General features: G+C 38.8%; 1 protein-coding gene across 1 annotated transcript in view; it reads left to right on the top strand.

Annotated features, from left to right (window-relative positions):
- The window catches only part of TPTE2 (transmembrane phosphoinositide 3-phosphatase and tensin homolog 2), a 130,327-nt gene that overhangs the window by 19,644 nt on the left and 89,136 nt on the right, over positions 1–21,547 (top strand). The window contains 1 exon segment of the mRNA XM_054529366.2: positions 2,199–2,250. Coding sequence (XP_054385341.2) covers positions 2,222–2,250 — 29 coding nt within the window. The 5' untranslated portion in view covers positions 2,199–2,221.

The raw sequence follows: 21,547 nt of genomic DNA, 5'->3' as shown, positions 1-21,547 counted from the left end.
CAAAGTAACCAAATCTTAAGGAGCTAAAGCAAACCTGCTTTATAAAATACACTAATTCAAGGACTAAGCAATTCCTGAAGACAGACTGATTTACTGTGCTTCTTAATATTTCCTCAAACTAGAATATGAGTGATGGTGGTAGAGGGAGGAAGTAGCTCATACTTGGAGGGACAAACAGTTGCTGGAATATGCTTGTGGTTTAGAGCTGCTTTCAAAAATCCTGTTAACTGCAAAAGAAAGGAAGGACTAATATTTTCTATGATTTCAGTAACATCTTTATGAAGATGCGCCTTTTGAATGTGGTACAGAAAGTTAGAAAACACTTAGGCATGGTGTCTGGCATAGTGCCCCCAAGGGAGTGTTTCATATACAGGCAGTCTGGGGCTTATGATGCTTTGACTTAAAATTTTTCAGCTTTATGATGGTTCCAAAGGCGATGCACATTCAGTAGAAACCATACTTCAAGTCCCCATACAACTATTCTGTTTTTCATGTTCAGAATGTTGTTCCCATAAATTACATGAGCTATTCAACACTTCATAATAAAATAGGATTTGTGTTAGATGATTTTGCCCAACTGTAGGCTGATGTAGTGTTCTGAGTATGTTTAAGGTATGCTAGGCTAAGCTCTGATGTTCAATAGGTTAGGTGTATTAAAGGCACTTGACTTATGTTTTCCCTTCCTAATAAACCCATCGTAAGTCAAGAAGCACCTGTATCTGATAGAGGTCTACCTTTACCAATTTAAATTGACAAATTTAACATTCCTGTCTTGTTTTTGAATTGAAGAGCAACAGCAGATCTGAAATAAATACCGCAGTTAGCTTTGCATTCTTCACTATTTATTGAACAGTTGAGAGGGCAAGGAGGCAAAGAGAAATGCTCTGAGTGTGTCTTTGCTTGCCAGCTCCTTAATTGTCAACAATTGTACGGTGACTTTCCTATATTTTTCTGTGCTTTTTTCTGTTCTCTTCTCTGCTTTGGAGTCAGAAACTTCCATTCAAATCCCTGCCATGACAACATAACAATCTGTCAGCCTGTTTCCTCCTTCATAAATGATGGGTATAATTTCCATCTCACAAGATTTGTAAGTGTTAGAATTGAATGAGGTAATGTGTTAATACATACTGCATGCTTCAAAAATAATATCCGTCTCTTTCCACATGCTTCTCAGAACTCCAGTGCCACGATGGAGAGAGAGTGAGCCACTTTCTTCACTGTCCAATATCAATTTGGGAATGGCAGCTTGCTGCGTTTATATTTTCAGATTTAGTTAACATTACCTTCCATCAGTGAAATGGAATACTTAATCTTTATTATGTATTTCTCTCATTTTCCAATATCTTTAAAGTCATTTTATCACTATTTTAAAAATCAATTTTGTGAACTCTTGCTTTTGCATGGAGGAAAATGGGATTGGTCAAACATTGAAATGGGATGATTGGTTCTCTAATTTCTCTGTATTTAGTCCTACACCTAATAGCTTCAAGCTCTCTCCTAGGAAGACAGGACTCTGGGTATGTCTAAATGAGTCGACACTCTTAATGAGTTTTCTCTGTTGTATGCTATAATATCTTTTTGAGAGTTCCAGAGAACTGAATAAAAGTAGATCTCTCCATATTAACTAAATGATAATGGCTAACATCTGTGGGGTACTTTGCATATATAGTGTTTTCACATATAACATTCATTAATTGGTAAGCATTTACTGAGCTCTGCTACGTGCTATGCCTCTACTAGACATCAGAGTATAGTATACTGAAGTACTCCTTGACCTTGAGGTGTCATCATAAATTGGCTTCCCAAGAAAGCCTTCTCCTCCTGCTTTGTTAAGTCACTCCGCCCTTCTTATTGTCTAGTACCATACTCTGTCTCCTTTACAATATTTTATGTGCTGATCTCCTTAAAGGTAGGGATTGTGTCAGTTTCTGTCACTTCTGTGAGGTCCTGACTGTAAGACCTAGCTATTTCTAGGCCCAAAATCGGCACTCAATGAAACCAGTTGAGTGAGTGGAAGAATGGATGAAAGCAACATGCTCATAGGAAAGAGACAGGCTACAGATTCATTGCTACAGAATGTGATGGATACTAAGGCAGAGAGGTGGGTTGAGGGCATTGTGTTCATCTGTTTTGAGCTGCTATAACAGAATACCACAGACTGGGTAATGTATAAAGAACAGGAATTTGTTTTCTCACAGGTCTGGATGCTAGGAAGTCCAAGATGAAGGCACTGGCAGGTTCATTTATCTGGTGAGCGTCTAGTCTCAGCTTCCAAGATGGCGCCTTGACTGTTGCATCCTTGAGGAGTGGGGGAAGAATGCTGTGTCCTCATAACAGAAGGCAGAAGAAAAAAGAGGGATGAACTCCCTCTTTCAAGCCCTTTTATAAGGGCACCTAATCCCATTCACAAGATAGGAGCCCTCGTGGCCTAATCACCTTTTAAAGGCCCCACCTCTTAATACCATCACATTAGCAACACCTAAGTTTTGGAGGAGACACATTCAAACCATAGCAGGTATAAAAGACAAGCATTTAATTAGACTGTCTGTCAGTTGATAATTTTTCCTTCCCTGCAGGAGACCTGTCTATGAGTGGCTGGGAGACCTGTTTAATTCTGAGCTTTAGAATTAAAATGGCCATCTGCCTGCAAGTAGAGATAAGCTGCATTCTCCCAAATCAGCTTTATTCATAATAAAAGTAGTATTTTGGCCTCCATATGCTATACTCTTTATTATCTATTTCTTAAACAATTGACAGCTTGGTTAGAGAAGAGGCAGGCTATCTATTGCCCCATCCTCTACTTTTTTTTTCTTTTTTTGAGATAGAGTCTTGCTCCGTCACCCAGGCTGGAGTGCAATGGCACGATCTTGGCTCACTGCAACCTCTGCCTCCCAGGTTCAAGCAATTCTTCTGCCTCAGCCTCCCAAGTAGCTGGGATTACAGGCGTGTGCCACCATGCCTGGCTAATTTTTATATTTTTAGTAGAGATGGGGTTTCACCATGTTGGCTAGGCTGGTCTTGAACTCCTGACCTCAGGTCATCTGTCTGCGTTGGCCTCCCAAAGTGCTGGGATTACAGGCGTGAGCCACTGCACCTGGCTTACTTTTTTTTTTTTTTTTTAACTAAATACCTAATCGTTATATTATGTTATTATTTTGTCTATTATTGCTCTCCTTAACATATGTAAAAATAGACCAAACTGACATGATCATATTTTAGAAAAATACTATTTTCTTTCTTTGAAAAGGAAACAGAAAAAAAGATAAATGACTTAAATTGTCTACTTATCATAACAGAATTAGAAATCCCAGTCTTTGTGGCTGCCAAAAAAAAAGGATAAATGACCAAAAAATGAAATCAAATAAAAATATTCCATGACTGTTTTCCTATGAGTATTAATGTGAGGAAACTTAATAGTTCTGAAAATAAAGATGTAAATTGCTGCAGAATGTAAAACAGGATAAAGTCACAATAGCCAAAATGTGGAACCCAAATGTTCATCCATGGATGAATGGATAAACAAAATGAGGTATAGATGTACAATGGAATATGGTTCAGCCTTGAAAGAAGTGCAATTCTTATATATGCTGCAACACAGATGAACCTTGAGGACATAATACTAAGTGCAGTAAGCCAGTCACAGAAGGACAAATATTATATGATTCCACTTATGTGAGACACCTAGAATAGGCAAATTCATAGAGACAGAAAGTAGTTTCCAGGGGTTGGGGGTGGGGAGAATAGAGAGTTAGTGTTTAATGGGTATAGACTTTCTGTTTGGGATGATTTTTTTTTAAAGTTCAGAGGATGGATAGTAGTGATGGCTACATAACAATGTGAATGTACTTCACACCACTGAATTGCACTCTTAAACATCGTTAAGATGGTACATTTTTTGTGTATTTTCCCATAAGAAAAAAAAAATTTAGGGCTGGGCAAGGTGGCCTACATCTGTAATCCCAACACATTGGGATGCCGAGGCGGGAGGATCACTTGAGCCCAGGAGTTTGAGACCAGCCTGGGCAACATAGTGAGACCCCATCTCTTAAAAACAAATGGTGTGCGCCTATGGTCCCAGCTACTCCGGAGGCTGAGGTGGGAGGATCACTTGAGCCCCTGAGTTCAAGGCTGCAGTGATCTGTGATCATGCCCACTGCACTCCAACCTGGACAACAGAGTGAGACCCTGCCTCAAAAAAAATTAGTATGATAAAGCACAGACCATGTATATAATAAAGATACTTCAGCCATTTGAAGGAGTGTTCTGTTTTCAAGCCAAAGAGAAAAGCACATATTATCCCCAAAAAACGCACAGTTAGCAAAGCATCCAGGGAAGCTGGAAGGGCTGGTGTTTGGTGGCTGAGGTCAGTAGATGTGACTGCTCTGTTCTTGGCACCCCATGGGTACTTATCATCATCTTCTTAGCCACCACTGACAGGGTCCTGCTTGACAGACTGACCCTGTGCTGTGTATATCACATACATTATCACTGAATTTTTGAAACACCTTATAAAGTAGACATTATTCCCATTTATAGGAATTTAATACCTTTCTGAAATTTGCTAAGTAAGTGGTGCAGCCAGCACTTAAACCCTAGATCAGCAGACTCCAATAGTGAAGTACTTTCCTCAGTATATCCCAAGGATGGCTTTTAAGAATAATTGTATGGATAATCTGGAGTAAAAGGAATAGGAATTTCTTCATTTAGGTTCAGCAAAATGCGCGGACAAGATGACCACAAATGCAGGAATGTTGGAGCGGTAGTTAATATTTAGATGAGAAATCATTAAAGAGTGGAATAGCAATGTGAGTTTCTGGGGCTACTTCAGTAGGGCTTTTTGGAGCTGATTGAGGGGGCAAAAATTAAAGCCAGAAAGCTCAGTGGAGCAAATGTCATAGTGGCCACAGAGAAACAAAGTTTCAAAATGAGATGCTAAGTGAGAAACAGCAACTGAGGAGAGAAGTAATGTTTCTAGGATCACCAAGGGCATAAGGAGAATTGTTCTTTTAGACTCTAGGTGAGCTTGTAGTAATCCAAGGATTGGTGATTTAGGCCAGTGAATTCTGGCTCTGAGTACATCTCTAATCCCTAAACCTTCACCAAGAGGGATCAGGAGAAGAAAGGGGAGGAAGGGAGTCAGGTGTGCCACATATCTGCTATTGAAAAATGCCTAGATGGGAAAGGAGTTTGAAATGTTGTCCTAAAATGAAGTTTCTGAGTTAGATGGGCTGAATTTTACCATGTGTTCACTGTTACTACTGTGTAGAATTAAGAGATTTAAATGAGATTAAGATCTAATTGGCTTTCTGAGATATTGAAAACTAAGAACCCGGCTGGGCATGGTGGGCTCACACCTGTAATCTCAGCACTTTGGGAGGCTGAGGCGGGTGGATCACCTGAGGTCAGGAGTTGGAGACCAGCCTGGCTAACATGGTGAAACTCTGTCTCTCTTATCAGTGAGAACCAAACCTGAGTCTGCAGGCTTAGGGCAGGGGCCCAGACAATGAGAGGGGCTCTTCTCTTTGAGACTTGTCATCTAGAACTCATTGTCACTGGAAGCCAGAGCCTAAATGAGCCTATCAGTTGCCTTGGGTTACAAGAACAAATTTTCATTGATTAATTAATTATTTATTTATTTTGAGACAGACTCTTGCTGTGTTGCCCAGGGACTGGAGTACAGTGGCATGATCTTGGCTCACTGAACCCGCCTCTGGGTTCAAGAGATTCTCCTGCCTCAGCCTCCTGAGTAGCTGGTACTATAGGCACATGCCACCATACCTGGCTAATTTTTTTATTTTTAGTAGAGACAGGGTTTCGCCATGTTTCCAGGCTGGTCTTGAACTCCTGACCTCAGGTGATCCGCCCACCTCAGCCTCCCAAAGTGCTGGGATTACAGGTGTGAGCCACCACGCCTGGCCAAGTCTGAGTTTTTACTGGGGAAGCCAAGTAGCAGTTCAGGGACTTGTGGCCACCAACCGTCTCTGAGATTCAAGGTCTGTTCTTTCTACTGGGGACTGAGATGGGTGGATAACCATGCAGATGTAAGGAGGAGTCATATCAATCATTCAGCCTGGGAGGAAGTCTGAGCTAGCAAGAACTGGAGGAATAATTTCCCTCTGTACGAATTCCTGCTCTACCTACTTACTATAGGAGTAAAGTGGTCATGATTTAAACAGTCTTGTCTGTACCTGTTATGTTATAAGGATGTGTTCATGGCCCTATCTGCTAAGAGTGAGTTGTTCTTACAAATAAAATAAAAATTAGTAAATTTATACACACACTATTTGTTATGTAAATCCTAAGAGTGATGTTCCAAAAAAACAAATTTTGAAAGTAAATAAGTATATAAATAGGCTTTTTTTTTTTTTTTTTTTTTGAGATGGAGTTTCGCTCTTGTTGCCCAGGCTGGAGTGCAGTCATGCAATCTTGGCTCACTGCAGCCTCCGCCTCTTGGGTTCAAGCGATTCTCCTGCCTCAGCCTCCTCAGTAGCTGGGATTACAGGTGTCCATCACCACGCCCAGCTAATTTTTTGTATTTTATTTTATTTTTTTAGTAGAGAAGGGGTTTACCAGGTAGGCTAGGCTGGTCTCAAACTCCTGACCTCAGGTAATCCACCTGCCTCAGCCTCCCAAAGTGCTGAGATGACAGGCGTGAGCCACCATGCCCGGCCAAGAAAGTTACTTTAGAGAGTGCCAAAGTTGAGGATTTGGCCTGCGACTTCCTGCAGTTGCCACACTGCAGTTTTCACACTGTGGCCTTAGAACAGTCTTATCCAGTCCTGAAACCCCAGTGCCTTGGAAACATCAGGACTGGTCAGAAGGACAGTAAGTCCTCAAGGCGTCAGCCTCTGCTCCTCCCCACAGATTGAGGGGTAAGTATTCCAAACTCTCTGCAGGACCCATAACCTGGATGTGGACACCCAGTCCTGCTAGGACCTGCTCCCAGAAGAGTTGATCCCAGCCATGAAACTGCCCTGATGCCTTCATCCTGTATCAGCCTCGTGAGTAGCCAGTAGCTGGGACCACAGGGGCGCACCACCACACCTGCCTAATTTTTTTTGTCGAGACGGGTTTTGTCATGTTGCCCAGGCTGGTCTGGAACTCTTGAGCTCAAGTGATGTGCCTGCCTCGGTCTCCCAAAGTGCTGGGATTACAGGTGAGCCACCACGCACAGCCCAGTTTGTGATCTTTTATGCATTGTTTCTCTCATGTAGCATGTTTTCAAGGTTTACCCAACTTGCAGTGTATTCATGCTGAATAATACTCCATTGTGTAGATAAACTGTATTTTTATTTTTTAATTTTATTTTTAATTGGTACACAACAAATATTTGTACATATTTATGGAGTACAGAGGATATGTTGTTACATGCATAGAATGTGTAATGACCAATCAGGGTATTAAAGGTATCTGCCACTTTCAGTATTTGTCATTTCTGTATGTTGGGAACATCTCGAGTCCTCTCTTAGAGCTATTTTGAAATACACAATACATTGTTGTTAACTGTAGTCACCCTACTCTGCTATAGAACATTAGAACTTATTCCTTCTGTCTAACTGTATTAACCAACCACTCTTCCCTGCTAACCCACACACACTTCCCAGCCTCTGATATCTGGTATTTTTGTAGAGATGGGGTTTTGCCACATTGGCCAGGCTGGTCTTGAACTCCTGACCTCAGGCAATCCACCTGCTTCAGCCTCCCAAAGTGCGGGGATTACAGGCAGGAGCCACCACGCCCGGTCTTTTTTTAATGTTTATTCCACATTGTGTCAGTCCTCACACGTCTCCTGCGATCCATCTGACATGTAATCTGTTGGTTTTCCAGCAGTGATAATTTCATGTAAAATCCTAAATCTGACCTGAAATATTTTCTCTTCTCTTATTGATTATCTTTACATCGATATTAACCATTTTGATATACTGAGATAGAATTCAGTTGGTTAATGACTGTGCCAATAGCTCCATTTTTATACACAAATAGACATGCCTAAATCCAGTTTATTTTTATGTACAAATAGACATGCCTAAATCCAGTTTATGTTTATACACAAATAGACATGCCTAAATCCAGCTTATTTTTTTGTATGCACATTTTATTTAATTATTTTTTAACTTTTATTTTAGGTTCAAGTGTATATGTGCAGGTTTGTTATATATGTAAATTTTGTGTCATGGGGGTTTGATGTACAGATTATTTTGTCACTCAGGCGATAAGCGTAGTACCTGATAGGTAGCTTTTTGATACTCACCCTCCTCCCAGCCTCCAACCCTCAAGCAGGCCCCAATGTCTGTTGTTCCCATATTTGTGCCCATGTGTACTCAATGTTTAACTCCCACTTATAAGTGAGAACATGAGGTATTTGGTTTCCTGTTCCTGTGTTAGTTTGCTTAGAATAATTTTTAAGCTGGAGCTGGATGGCCTCCAGCTCCGTCCGTATTGCTGCAAAGCGCACGATCTTGTTTTTGTTTTATGGCTGCGTAGTATTCCATGGTATATGTGTGCCACATTTTTTCTATTCAGTTCACCATTGATGGGCACCTAGGTCAATTCTGTGTCTTTGCTACTGTGAATAGTGCTGCGATGAACATACGTGTGCGTGTGTCTTCATGGTAGAATGATATTGATATTCCTGTGGGTATATACTCAGTAATAGGATTGCTGGGTCACAGGGTAATTCTCAAGTTCTTTCAGAAATCACCAAACTGCTTTCCATAATGGCTGAACTAATTTACATATCCACCAGTAGTGTATAAGCATTCCCTTTCCTCTGCAACTTTGCCAGCATCTATTTTTTGGCTTTTTAATAATAGCCATTCTGACTGGTATGAGATGGTATCACATTGTAGTTTTGATTTGCATTTCTCTAGGATCAGTGATGTTGAGCACTTTTTCATGTTTGTTAGCTGTGTGTATGTCTTCTTTTGAGAAGTGTCTGTTCATGTCCTTTGCCCCTCCCTTTTTTTTTAGTGAGGTTGTTTGTTTTTTGCTCGTAAATTTGTTTAAGTTCCTTATATATTCTGGATATTAGAGCCTTGTCAGATGCATAATTTGTAAATATTTTTTCCCATTCTGTAGGCTGTCTGTTTAGTCTGCTGATAGTTTCTTTTGCTGTGCAGAAGCTCTTTAATTAGGTTCCACTTGTCTGTTTTTGTTTTTGTTGCAATTGCTTTTGGCATCTTCATCATGAAATCTCCACAAGGTCCTACGTCAGAATGGTATTTCCTAGGTTATCTTCCAGGGATTTTATAGTTTTAGGTTTTACATTTAAGTCTTTTATCCACCATGGGTTGATTTTTGTTTGTGGTGAAAGGAAGGGGTCCAGTTTCAATTTTCTGCATATGGCTAGTCAGTTATCCCAGCACCATTTGTTGAGTAGGAAGTCCTTTCTCCATTGCTTGTTTTTATTGGCTTTGTCGAAGATCAGACAGTTGTAGCTGTGCAGCTTTATTTCTGAGTTCTCTAACCTGTTCCATTGGCCTGTGTGTCTGTTTTTGTACCAGTGCATGCTGTTTTGCTCACTGTAGCCTTGTAGATGGTTTGAAGTTGGGTAGTGTGGCATCTCCAGCTTCATTCTTTTTGTGTAAGACTGCTTTTGCTATCCTCCACGTAGCTAGTCAATCACAAGTTGTGCTAATTTTTTCTGCTGTTTCTCCAATCTGTCTCTCCTCTCAATTCTCACTACCACCCTGGTTTTCCAGGCCCTCAACGTCTCTCACCCAAGCTGTGTAGTAGCCTCCTAACTGATCCCCGACACTTCGATGTTGCCCTCTCTCCTAAGCTGTGTAGTAGCCTCCTAACTGATCCCTGACACTTCAATGTTGCCCTCTCACCCAAGCTGTGTAGTAGCCTCCTAACTGATCCCCGACACTTCAATGTTGCCCTCTCTCCCAAGCTGTGTAGTAGCCTCCTGACTGATCCCTGACGCTTCAATGTTGCCCTCTCTCCTAAGCTGTGTAGTAGCCTCCTAACTGATCCCTGACACTTCAATGTTACCCTCTCTCCCAAGCTGTGTAGTAGCCTCCTGACTGATCCCTGACACTTCAATGTTGCCCTCTCTCCTCACCACTGAAAGACAGACTGCCTGAAACAAAATTATCCTGAGACTTCCCTTCTTAAAATCCATTTTTGACTCTCTATTGCCTATGAAATAATGTCTGTACTTCTTAATATACTGTGCAGGCATCTCCTGTTACTCCCTGCTCTACATTTGTTATTGCAGTAATAGGTAAATGTTTATAATTTCCCCTGAAGTCCCTCTGCTATTCAATGCTTCCATGTATTTGTTCATTATGATCTTTTTCTCTGAAACTCGCTCCCCACTTTTTCTCCTGGTTTATTATTTATTGTCCTTCACGCCCAAGCTCAAGCATCATCTTTTTCAGAAAACCTACTTTGAAGTTCCAGAGTGGACCAATGGCCACTTTTAATGCTCCCCATAGTGTTAATCTCTATCTTTTCACTTTAAACATACTTTTAAACCTGCTTCCTGAGTATAAAGTTTGTTATAATTTTAATATTTGTATTTTTCTATGTCTTTTTCTTCTCTTTATGGTTTCTGTTGACTCCTGCTTATGGTAGTTTGACTCTTCAACTCTGTTAAATTTTAGAAATAGCTCATATTTGTCTAAACTTTAACTTTGGGTGTCCTGAGAGACCAGAATTGAGATGATTTGCCTGGTTTCTGCTTGGTTCTGGAAGTAGTATCAATCAGGAACAATTTTAGTTTGATTTATTGGTTTGAGATTTCTTGGACTATGAATATGGTGTAAATTCAAATTCCAGCATAAGAGTAAAGCTGGTTAGAAAACATTAGGGAAGACTTAAAATTACTAATGTTTTAAAATCTACTGCCTGCAGACTGATTTGCTTATTGCTTCACTTGTCATATCCTTCCAACTTTGTCTTTTCTACTAAATATGTAGCCAATTTTGGTCCCTGGATTTATATGGAGGTCTCAGACTCAGTTCCCTACTTTGTCAGGTTTAAATCCTATTAGTCAGTTAATGAGAAAAATTCTAGATCCCCAGCATTGCTGAACAGATTCCTGACAGATTGTGTCAGAGCATTTCAAAGTCTCTTATTGACATCTCATTCCCAGCTTTTTAAAAAAGAAAGTATTTTGACTTTCCTATTGATTGCCCCAATTCCTATTTACTACCTCAGGCAGCCACAATGTTAACTAACAAAGCTCTAGGTTTTGGTTTTGGCACACTTCCAGGGCATCTCTGGCTTCTGCATTGACTGATGACTTTAGTTTCACCTCTAGATTGTGTGTGCATGTGTGTAATCATTTTGTACTTCCTTCATATTTTGTGAGTTCAGAAATATATTTAAAAGTGTATTTGGGGCTGGGCATGGTATCTCATGCCTGTAATCCCTTTGGGAGGCTGAGGTGCGAGGATAACCTGAGGTCAGGAGTTTGAGACCAGCCTGACCAACATGGTGAAACCCCGTCTGTACTAAAAATACAAAAGTTAGCTGGGCATGGTGGCATGCACCTGTAATCCCAGCTACTAGGGAGGCTGAGGCAGGAGAATCACTTGAACTTGGGAGGCAGAGGTTGCAGTGAGCCAAGATTGCACCACTGCACTCCAGCCTGGGCAACAGAACGAGACTCTGTTTCAAAAAAATAAATAAAAAATAAAAATAAAAATAAAAGTGTATTTGGAAGTGATGTCAGTAAAAATGGCAAGCTAGGAACCTTCAAAAATTCCTTTGTTCATAAAAGCATCTGGGAAAAATAAAAGCAACTTTTTCAGATCTCTGGAAAATATCCAAAGGCTTGCTGCAATCTTGGGAGCATTTATTCAAGAATGTAAGCTGAATTTTGGTGGGAATAGTGAGCTTTGTAGTGTTCTTACTTTATGCTCATTATATCCTCCCAGCTCCATGGTAGCCTTGAAAACCAACAACCTACAATCTTGGTGAAAAACAAGCTCCTGGGACCCATAGAAAGGAACAAAAGGGGGTTGGGACTCATTCAAAGCCTTATTCCCAGAGAAATCTTATTATGTGACCTGACTAGGAGGTCCAAGGAAGACTGCACGCACAAGACTATCTTTATTTGGCCTCACTTAGAGCTCCCCCAGCCTTTGTTCATGTTTGTTGAAAACAATCAGAGGCAATTGCTGAACATAATGGCTACCTGGGGTATAGATAAGTTGAGATACACAATATGCTAACAAAAAATGTAAACAAAGGCTGGGCGCAGTGGCTCATGCCTGTAATCCCAGCACTTTGGGAGGCTGAGGTGGGTGGATCATGAGGTCAGGAGATCGAGACCATCCTGGCTAACGTGGTGAAACCCCATCTCTACTAAAAAAAATACAAAAAAATTAGCTGGACATGGTGGTGGGCGCCTGTAGTCCTAGCTACTTGGGAGGCTGAGGCAGGAGAATGGCGTGAACCTGGGAGGCAGAGCTTGTAGTGACCCGAGATCACACCACTGCACTCCAGCCTGGGTGATAGAGTGAGACTCCGTCTCAAAAACAAGAAAAAAAATGTAAACAAAACAAAAGAAAACAAAGAAAAAAACAAATGCTGAGAGTACTAAACCTGCTTGCTGTCAGAAGACATTTCTGTTCATGTCTTCCACCTACAAATTCAATGTCTTTTCCATCTCAACTAAGTACTTATCATGCACTGTAGCTGTAACTTTTGCAGCTTTTGACAGCAAAACTGGCACGAATTTCTTTGTTCTTCTTCACAATTTTATGAGTAGAGGATTTTTCCTTACTGTAAATCTTAGCAACCTCAGCCTGTAACATTTTTCTTTCCTTATGATGTCAGAGACTTTCACCTTTTCACTTAAAGGAAGCACACTGTGGCTTCTCTCTGGCATATCCAAATTGCCAGGATAATTACCGGGGCATATTGGGCCAATTATGAAGTGAAATAAGGGTTACTTGTATACCACCCCTGTGATGCCATGACAGTTGGTGTGATAATCAAGATGGCTACTAAGGGTCTAATGAGACTTATTAATCAAGAATTCTATATGTAGAAAAAATATCCTTCAACATTGAAGGAGAAACATAAGGCATTAAGTATCTTAGGACATTTAAGACATTCCTCGGTAAACAAAACTAAAATAATTTGTTGCTTGAAGACATCTCTATAAGAAATACTAATGGGAGTCATTTAGGCTGAAAGGAAAGAATACTAGGTAGTAACTCAAATCCACATGAGGAAATAAAGAGCTGAGAAAGATAACTATATGAGTAAATATAAAAGGCAGTATAAGCATAAAGCAATTCTCATAAATGGGTTGATGAACATAGAGTATATGAAGATATGGTTTATAGGGCATTAACAGCACAATGGAAGAGAGAGGGAATGGAGCTACATAGGAAAAAGTTTATGTATACTGTTGTAATTAAGTTGGTATTAATAGGAACTACATAGTTATAAATCAACATGTTAATTGCAATATCCAGGGCAACCACTAAGAAAACAACTCAAAAATGTAGTAAAAGAAATGACAAAGAAATAAAAATTGTACACTATAAAACTATTTAGCATAAATCTTACTTTATCAGTGATTGTATTAAATGGAAATTTCTCTCCATTTAAAAGGAAGACATTTGCAGAATGAATTAAAGGACATGATCCTACTATATGCTGTCTATAAGAGACGTGTTTTAGACCAAGACTCAAATAGATTAAAAGTAAAAATATAGAAAAAGATATAACAAGCAAACAGTAACCAAAAAACTAACTAACTAACTAAATAAAGAGATGGAATCATGATAAAAAATCAGAAAAAAACAGACTTAAAGGCAAAGATTTTTATTAAAAACAAAGGACATTTTATAATAATAAGAGGATCAATCCATCAGAAACATATAACAGAGCCCCAAAGTACATGAAGAAAAAATTGACAGAATTGAAGGGAGAAATAATTCAGCAATAATAGTTGAGGATTTCAATTCCCCACTTTCATTAATAGCTAGATAATTGGGCAGAAAATCAATAAGAAAATGTAAGACTTGAATAATACTATAAACCAACTAGATTTAACAGATATCTATAGCATTCTCCATCCAGCAACAACAGAGTATACAGTCTTTATAAGTGCACATGGAACATTCCCCAGGAAAGACCATATGCTAGGCAAGAAAACAACTCTCAATAGATTTTAAAAGATTTAAATCATACAAAGCATGTTCTCAACTGCAATAAAATGAAGTTAGAATAGTAAGATAAGGAAATTTGGTAAGTTCACAAATATATGGAAATGAAACAATGTACCCTTAAATAATCAGTTGGTCATAGAAGAAATCCAAGAGAAATCAGAACATAGTTTGAGATAAATGAAAACAAAAATTCCACATCTCAAAACTTATGGAATGCAGCTAATGCCATGCTTAGAGGGAAATTTGTAGTGTAAATTCTTACATTAGAATGGAAGAAAGATCTCAATCAATAATTTAACTTTCCACCTAAAGAAACTAGAAGAGGAAGAGCAAACTGAAACCAAAGCAAGTAAAGCAAGGATATAATAAATGTTAGAGTGAAAATAAATAAAATAGCAAGCAGAAAAACAATAGAGAAAATAAACAAAACCAAAAGTTATTTGAAAAGATCAACAAAATTGATAGATTAGCTAGCCTGATCAAGAAAAAAAAAAAGAACTCAAAAATGTGGTAAAGAACTTAGGTAAATAACAACAACAACAACAAAAAACCTAAACCCTTAGATAATCTGGTAAAGATTATGAAAAACCAGCAGCTAACATTAAACTTAGTGGTGAAAGTCTTAAATCTTTTCTCCTAAGATGAGGAACAAGACAAGGATACCTGCTTGCTTTTTCTGTTCAACATTGTACTGGAGATTCTAGCCAGGATAATTAGACCAAAAAAAAAAAAAAAAAACAAAACCAACCACACAAAAGAAATAAAAAGCATCTAGATTGGAATGGAAAGAGTGAAACTCTATTTTTTGCAGATAAATAATGTTGTATATAGAAAATCTAAGTAACCCACAACAACAACAAACCTGCTGGAGCAACAATTGAGTTCACAAAAGATATAAGATCAATGTGCAAAAAATTAGTTATATTTAGAAACATTAGCAATGAGTAGGCTCAAAATGAAATTAAGAAAGTAATTTTATTTACAATAGCATTAAAAAATAAGACTAAAACAAAAGAAATGTAAGACTACAAAACATTATTGAAAGTGATTAAGACCTAAATAAATGGATACACATTCTGTATTTATTGAATGGAAGACATTATTATTAAGATGACAGTACTCCACAAATTGATCTACATGTTCAACTTAGTTCCTATCAAAATCCTAGCTTCTGTTTTTGCAGAAATTGACTTGCTGATCTAAGATTCATTTGAAAATGCAAGGGACTCTGAATAACCAAAACAATCTTGAAGAAGAACAATGAAGTTGCAGAGTCCACACTTTATTATTTCAAAACTTACTATAAAGCTATAGAGGTTAAAATTGTGTAGTACTAGAATAAGGATAGACATGTAGATCAATGGAATAGAATTGAGAGTAAATCCATACATTTAAGGTCAATTGATTTTCCACAAGGGTACCAAGACTATTCAGTGGAAAAGTACAGTCCCTTCAGCAAGTGGCATGGGAACAACTGGATATCCACATACAAATGAATGAAGTTAGATCTCTTTGTCACATCATACAGAAAAATTTACCTCAAATGGAGGAAGTATCTAAATGTAAGATCCCAAACTATGCTCTTAGACAAAAACATAGGTATACATTTTTATGATATTGAATTGGTAATGATTTCTTTTTTTTTCCTTTCCTTTTATGTGGAACAGGAAAGCTAGAGGGGTTTAGAGTTGTCTTACTGCTTTTCCCCTATGTCAGACAAGGCCCTGATAAAGCAGTTTTTCTTTAGAGCAGGTCTTTCACACAGAGAATAGAATGCTCTGGGCATATTTCAAAATGGTTGCTATACCCACTCACTCTCTCTATCCCCCAATTAGGGCATATTTTGAAATGGTTGCTTTTCCCTTTTCCTTGTGTAAAGAGCCTGAGGAAATTTTCTTCAGCCTTCATCATGAGAACCTGGTGGGGTTTCTGGAAGTAAAATTCATGAAAGTCTAAGGGGCTCCCAAGACGGGACTCCAACAAGCTTTTAACTCTCAAGCGAGTCCACGCTCAGCCACCAATAAATTTACTGATTACCATTGAAGTGTTCCTACCAATTACTGGCTCTGTGGCTTCTGCTCTCAGGTAAACTGTGATTTTCTATAGTCACCCATCTCTCTAGTTTTTGAGGAAGTGGTTTCCCTGTGACCTCTATTTTCGGACAGATCTAAGAAAAGTTGTTGATTTTCAGTTTGATTATCTTTTTTTCCGTTGCGAAGATGGGAGTGATGACTTCCAAGTTCTCTCTCTCTACGTGTTGGAGTGGGAACTGGAAGACCTAATTCACTTCTTAAGAAACTGTCAAACTGTTTTCCAAAGTGGATCTAGCACTTTACATTCCTGGCATTGTATGAGAGTTTCAGTTTCTCTCTATCTTTGTCAACACGCCATCTTTCTAATTTTAGATATTCTAATAGGTATCTAGTGGTTTCTTATTGTAGTTTTAATCTGCATTTCTCTAATAGCTAGTGATGATGACCATTTTTTCATTTGCTTATTTGTCAGTTGCAAATCTTTATTAGTGAAGTATCTGTTCACATATTTTGCCCATTTTTTAAAAGTTGGGTTGTTTTCTTACAATTGAAGTTTATTTTTTCTTATACTCAAAATTTTAATTGACACATGATAAATTGTACATATTTGTGAGGTACAGTGTGATGTTTCAGTACATTTTACATTGCATAATGATCAAATCATGGTAATTAGCATATCCATTGCCTTAAACATTTACCATTTCTTTGATGTAAGAATATTCAAAATCCTCTCTTCTAGCTAGAATATGAGTGTATTTTAAATGTACAACTATTTGTTTTTTCACAATCCTATAAAATGATAGCTTGAGTCAATGAGGTACCCCCCCAAGTCCTGTCAACCTTGTTTATTTTAGTGAAAATTAATATTGTCTAGAAAACACTAAACAAACATAGTTATTCAGAGAGGATGACTGAGCCCTCTGGTTATTCTCTCTAACCCACAAAGGAAGCTGAACACTTGATGTAAACTTCTTCATCAGAGTAAATAAGAATCCCCTCCATTACATACAAAAGAAAAAATAACTGGAGAGATAGTCTCTGCTCTGAGGTTATTATCCTGTGGTCTTTGGTTTTGGTACATTCTCCCCCACCCCATGCCCTTCTCCCTCATCTTTAATGAGTATCTGTATGTATGGCAGAACAGCATGTTTTTAAGTCTCTGCAGTCTGGGGCCAAGCTCGTTCTATTCCCCACTCTACAAGAATCACAAGAGCACCAGGATTCTGTTTGGGGTTGCCATGGGCACAGAGTTCTTATTACAGAACTGACTTATTCTCAATACAAGGTAAAGACCTAGAGGTGAGGTCTCTGATCAGGGGAGTCCCATCCCATCCTCTGCCCTCTCTGTTGGCTAATGCTGTCCTCTCATCCTCATCAGGAGAATTAAAATCATGTAAAGTTTTGGCGGGGGAACTAGAAGGTGGTCTCTGGGGCCCATAGACAGGAAAGTTTGCTTATACCCAGCTGGGGGGACCACTAATTGACATTCCTTTCCCCTCCCAGGGACCTTACAGAGTCCCCTTACCCTCAGGGTACTGGGGGACAACCAGTGGGTGTAAGGCCAAATAGCAATAACCTTGTTACTTGCCAGGAATTGGGTCAAGATTTGATTTAACAAGCTTGGTTTTGGGAACTAAAAAATGAAAAAAGGAAAAGCCATCATCTTGAAAGGCAACAAGAGAGAAAACTGCTAACAGGATCTTGATTAAATTTCTCCCTCTTAGAGAATGTTGTACTGAAGACACAAGACCTCAGACTTGTGTTACTCTAGCAGCTGAACAGACCCCAGGCTCTTCTGACTGGCAGCGGCGCCGGAAGCAGTCTGGTCTATAGGTAAGCAGGTCCAGGGCTTACAGGGAGAAACTCCCAGAAATCCAGCTCTGCCTTGGGTTGCCCTGGTTCACGTCCAAAGATGTGCTGGCGCCACATCTCTGGAGCACAAGGTGGTAGACTGAGAGCTTTGACATTTCTACTCCTACTGCAGATGAGCTGGTATAACTCCAAAGGTATGGAATTTGCTGTTGTCTATGACCCAGCAAATAAAAATAGAAAAATAATTAGATAGAAAAATAATACAAATAGAAAAAATTTTAAAAAACAAACCAAGCCTCATTCTGTGCCTGTTAATGTCCTTAAAAATATGACATTTTAGGCAGTGTGATAATATGCATATACGGGTCACTTTAATCTTTCCTACAGGGGTGGCTGGTTGCCCTAATGGTGGATGCTCTGTTCAAGGATGGTGAGCTAGTGTTCAGCTCAGGAAGCCACTCCACAGAGATGGCCACCAAAAGGGCTTCAGTGGTCCCACCTCAATTAACACCTGAAACATTGTTAATTATTACAGCGAAGGTCACAAATGGGTTTTTATTAGTGAAATTGGTGGCTTACAAAGCAGCATGATGGATGTTACAATTATATGACATTTTAAGATCTGTGAATCAACTAAAGTGTTTTGGAGACAGCCCACCCTTGCATAAACAGGATAAAGGTGTATGAGGGTGGCCTGTAGTGTATATCTAGAGACGACACCCAAGGCTTGATCCTCATATGGTCCTATCTCCAGGAAGGTTTAGGAAGATTTTGGCCTCTGGAACATTACGAATCTGTTGAGAATGAAGCTTTCATGCTTGGAGCACCTAAAGTACAGAAAGCTTACAGAAGCTTATGTACTGTGCCTGCTTGCTACTGAATGTTTTGTTAAATGAATATCTGTATGTGTGGCAGATTTGGTCGGAGAACTACTTTTCATTATAACCTGGTAGCATGATTATAAAGGCGTAGCTAACCTTCACCTAACTCGGACTTCTGTGGTTGCTCCTATCTACCAAAAAGCATTTAAGAATTCTGCATGACCACTTTAGTTTAGAACAGTTTGCAATTCTCACCTTCCTTAGAGGGCAATTTAGCTAGCTACTTATTCATGTCCCATGAGGGAAATCATTCTGTGCCCCAAAGCAGCTTATCAAAGTATTATTTCAGACTTCATGCAATACTCTCCCTGAAAGGAGTTCAGGTAACGTCTATGGATGTTTTGTGCCCTTTTTGGAGATTAGTTTCCCAAGGAACTTGCTTAGCAATCCTGGCTTGTCACCTGAATCTGGAGTAATTTGAGTGTCTTCCAGTTCTCTTCCTCAGTAGAGGATGTCTGAAAAATCCAGTAATCATTTAATAAGGCTGCTTATGTCGGAAACTCAAATTCTTACCTTTTTGGTGTTTTGAACATTTTCACCTGTTATGATTTGTTAGTGTATTCTGCATAGACAATCCAATTATTCATCCTGCTGAAAAGTAGCGGATGCCTATAGATGCCTTTCTTTTTGTAAAAGGTATTGTTTTTCCTGAGACCTAGATGAATATCCAGGAGCCATTCAAGGACATGAGAACACCCACTTAGAACTTGAAAGGTTCCCCTCATGGCCCTCAGGCCAGGCTAACGAGATCTGATAATTTGAACTCTGGCACTCCTTTCCTCACAGGCTGAAAGATTAGCACAATATTAATGTCTATCTGTGCTTAAAGGTTTGAGCTATTGATCAGGGTCCAAAATTAGTTTGTGTAGCAGAACTTTTCTTAAAGACATAAAAAGATACCATTTAATATATTGTTTCCAAAATGTGTTTCTCACACATTTCCACTATGAGAAAGAGGTTCTGTGGTCAAATAAGTTAAGAAACCTCAGCACACTCTTAGAGAATCCCAGTTTTTATCAGCAGCAAAAAAATGTGTGTGATCAGTTTCTTATTTAAACGTTTGAAAAGTTAGAAAATTGTGGCAAAGAGCATTAATTCTTGAGTCTTGGGAGCGTATTACCTTGATGAGAATGTTTGTGTATTTGAAACTAAAAATATGTATCAGTTTATATTGCCACATACTGATTTTTATGGCATAATATTTGGTGTGGAGAGCAGGTTGTCTAAAAACCAATATTTGCAAAATGCTGAATATTCAGCATGATTTTATGAAGTTGACAGATGTGGAGTGTATTTTGCGTGTGTCTTAACTTACAGATGAGGAAATGAAGTTGCAGAGAGATTAAATTAGCCAAGCCAGGGGTTCCGGTGCTAGGAAGTCTTGATATTGTAAAATATAGCCATATAACTTTAAAAAAATGAATCCAGACAAAAAGAAAACAAAATCATTGTAAACACATAATCCACTTTAAGTTCACAAAATGTTTTAAACATAATTAAGGCTATGCTTGACTTACCTACTTGTTTATTTCCTACCAAGGATGACCAGGAACTAGCTAGCCATTGATATAGAAACATTCATTATTCTTACATTTTCTTTCTTTTTTCTGTGTCTTCTGTCTCTCTCTCTCTCTCTCTCTCTCACACACACACACACACACACACACAGTCTCAGAAGTACTAGTGCTGTATCCTGAAATTGTTTCTTTAGTTCTTGTCAAAATTCCTCTGATTTTATTTTTTGTGTCCTGAAATACTGTTGAGATTAACATCCTGATTGCCTTCCAAAATATCTGACTTTATTTTTTGTATGTGCTTTTTACTCTTTGGTAGAGTTATGGATTCACTAACAGATTCTACTGTATGCTCTGACAACTATGACCACAATGGGTGAATTGACTGATCTAAGTGGTGAAAAATACTGGGAGCATCAATGGCAATAACAGCTTTCTATCAGACTTTAAGCATCTTTGGTAACATTGTTTTTGAACCAGAGTGGAAAAAATATCAGGTCAGAAGAGGGATGCTTGGTACTCAAAGATTGTTTGTGACCCCAAGTAATTAGCAGCCAAAACCTTAGGAAACTATCAGAATGCCTGTGTATGAGACTCTCTCAAGAGTGATCCAAGAGAGTAGAGAATCCTACTTGGAGAAAGAAGGTGGTAGCATTGGACAGGCAGCAGAGGAGCCCTCAGCAGAAAGAAAGAAGCTAAGAGACCCTGTATCTGTCCCTCACCCTTCAGAGCTGGTGCCCCAAACTCAAAGCCATCATCACATTGGATGGAGCCCCTGCCTCAGGTTTGTCACTTGATCCTATTTGAGGGGAAGCAAAGATATCTGTGACTCATGAAGAGCATGAAGGTGGTGGAGGGACTTGATAATTAGGAAATCAAAATGGGCAAGAATAATGTGTGCCTACAAATGGAACATGAATTTGAAGCAAATTTAAGTTAAATTTGCTGCCACACATGATGATCAGGTTCAGTAATAAAGAATTGTATTTAAATCTTGATTCATTAAACTTTTTTGAGAGTCCTAAACAATTTTTATTACCAACACATAAAGACTTCTTTCTAGAGAAAAATGAAGTACCAGCTGCCAAATAACAGATTTACATGAGAATTTTTAGGGACAACACATTGTAATTTGTAGCGCAATCATAGCCAATTTGAACCAAAAAAAA

This window comes from Pongo abelii, chromosome 14 (genome assembly GCF_028885655.2).
Source record: "Pongo abelii isolate AG06213 chromosome 14, NHGRI_mPonAbe1-v2.0_pri, whole genome shotgun sequence".
Lineage (NCBI taxonomy): Eukaryota > Metazoa > Chordata > Mammalia > Primates > Hominidae > Pongo > Pongo abelii.
The sequence above is the reverse complement of the archived record's forward strand: the minus strand, read 5'-3'. Positions and strand labels throughout refer to the sequence as shown.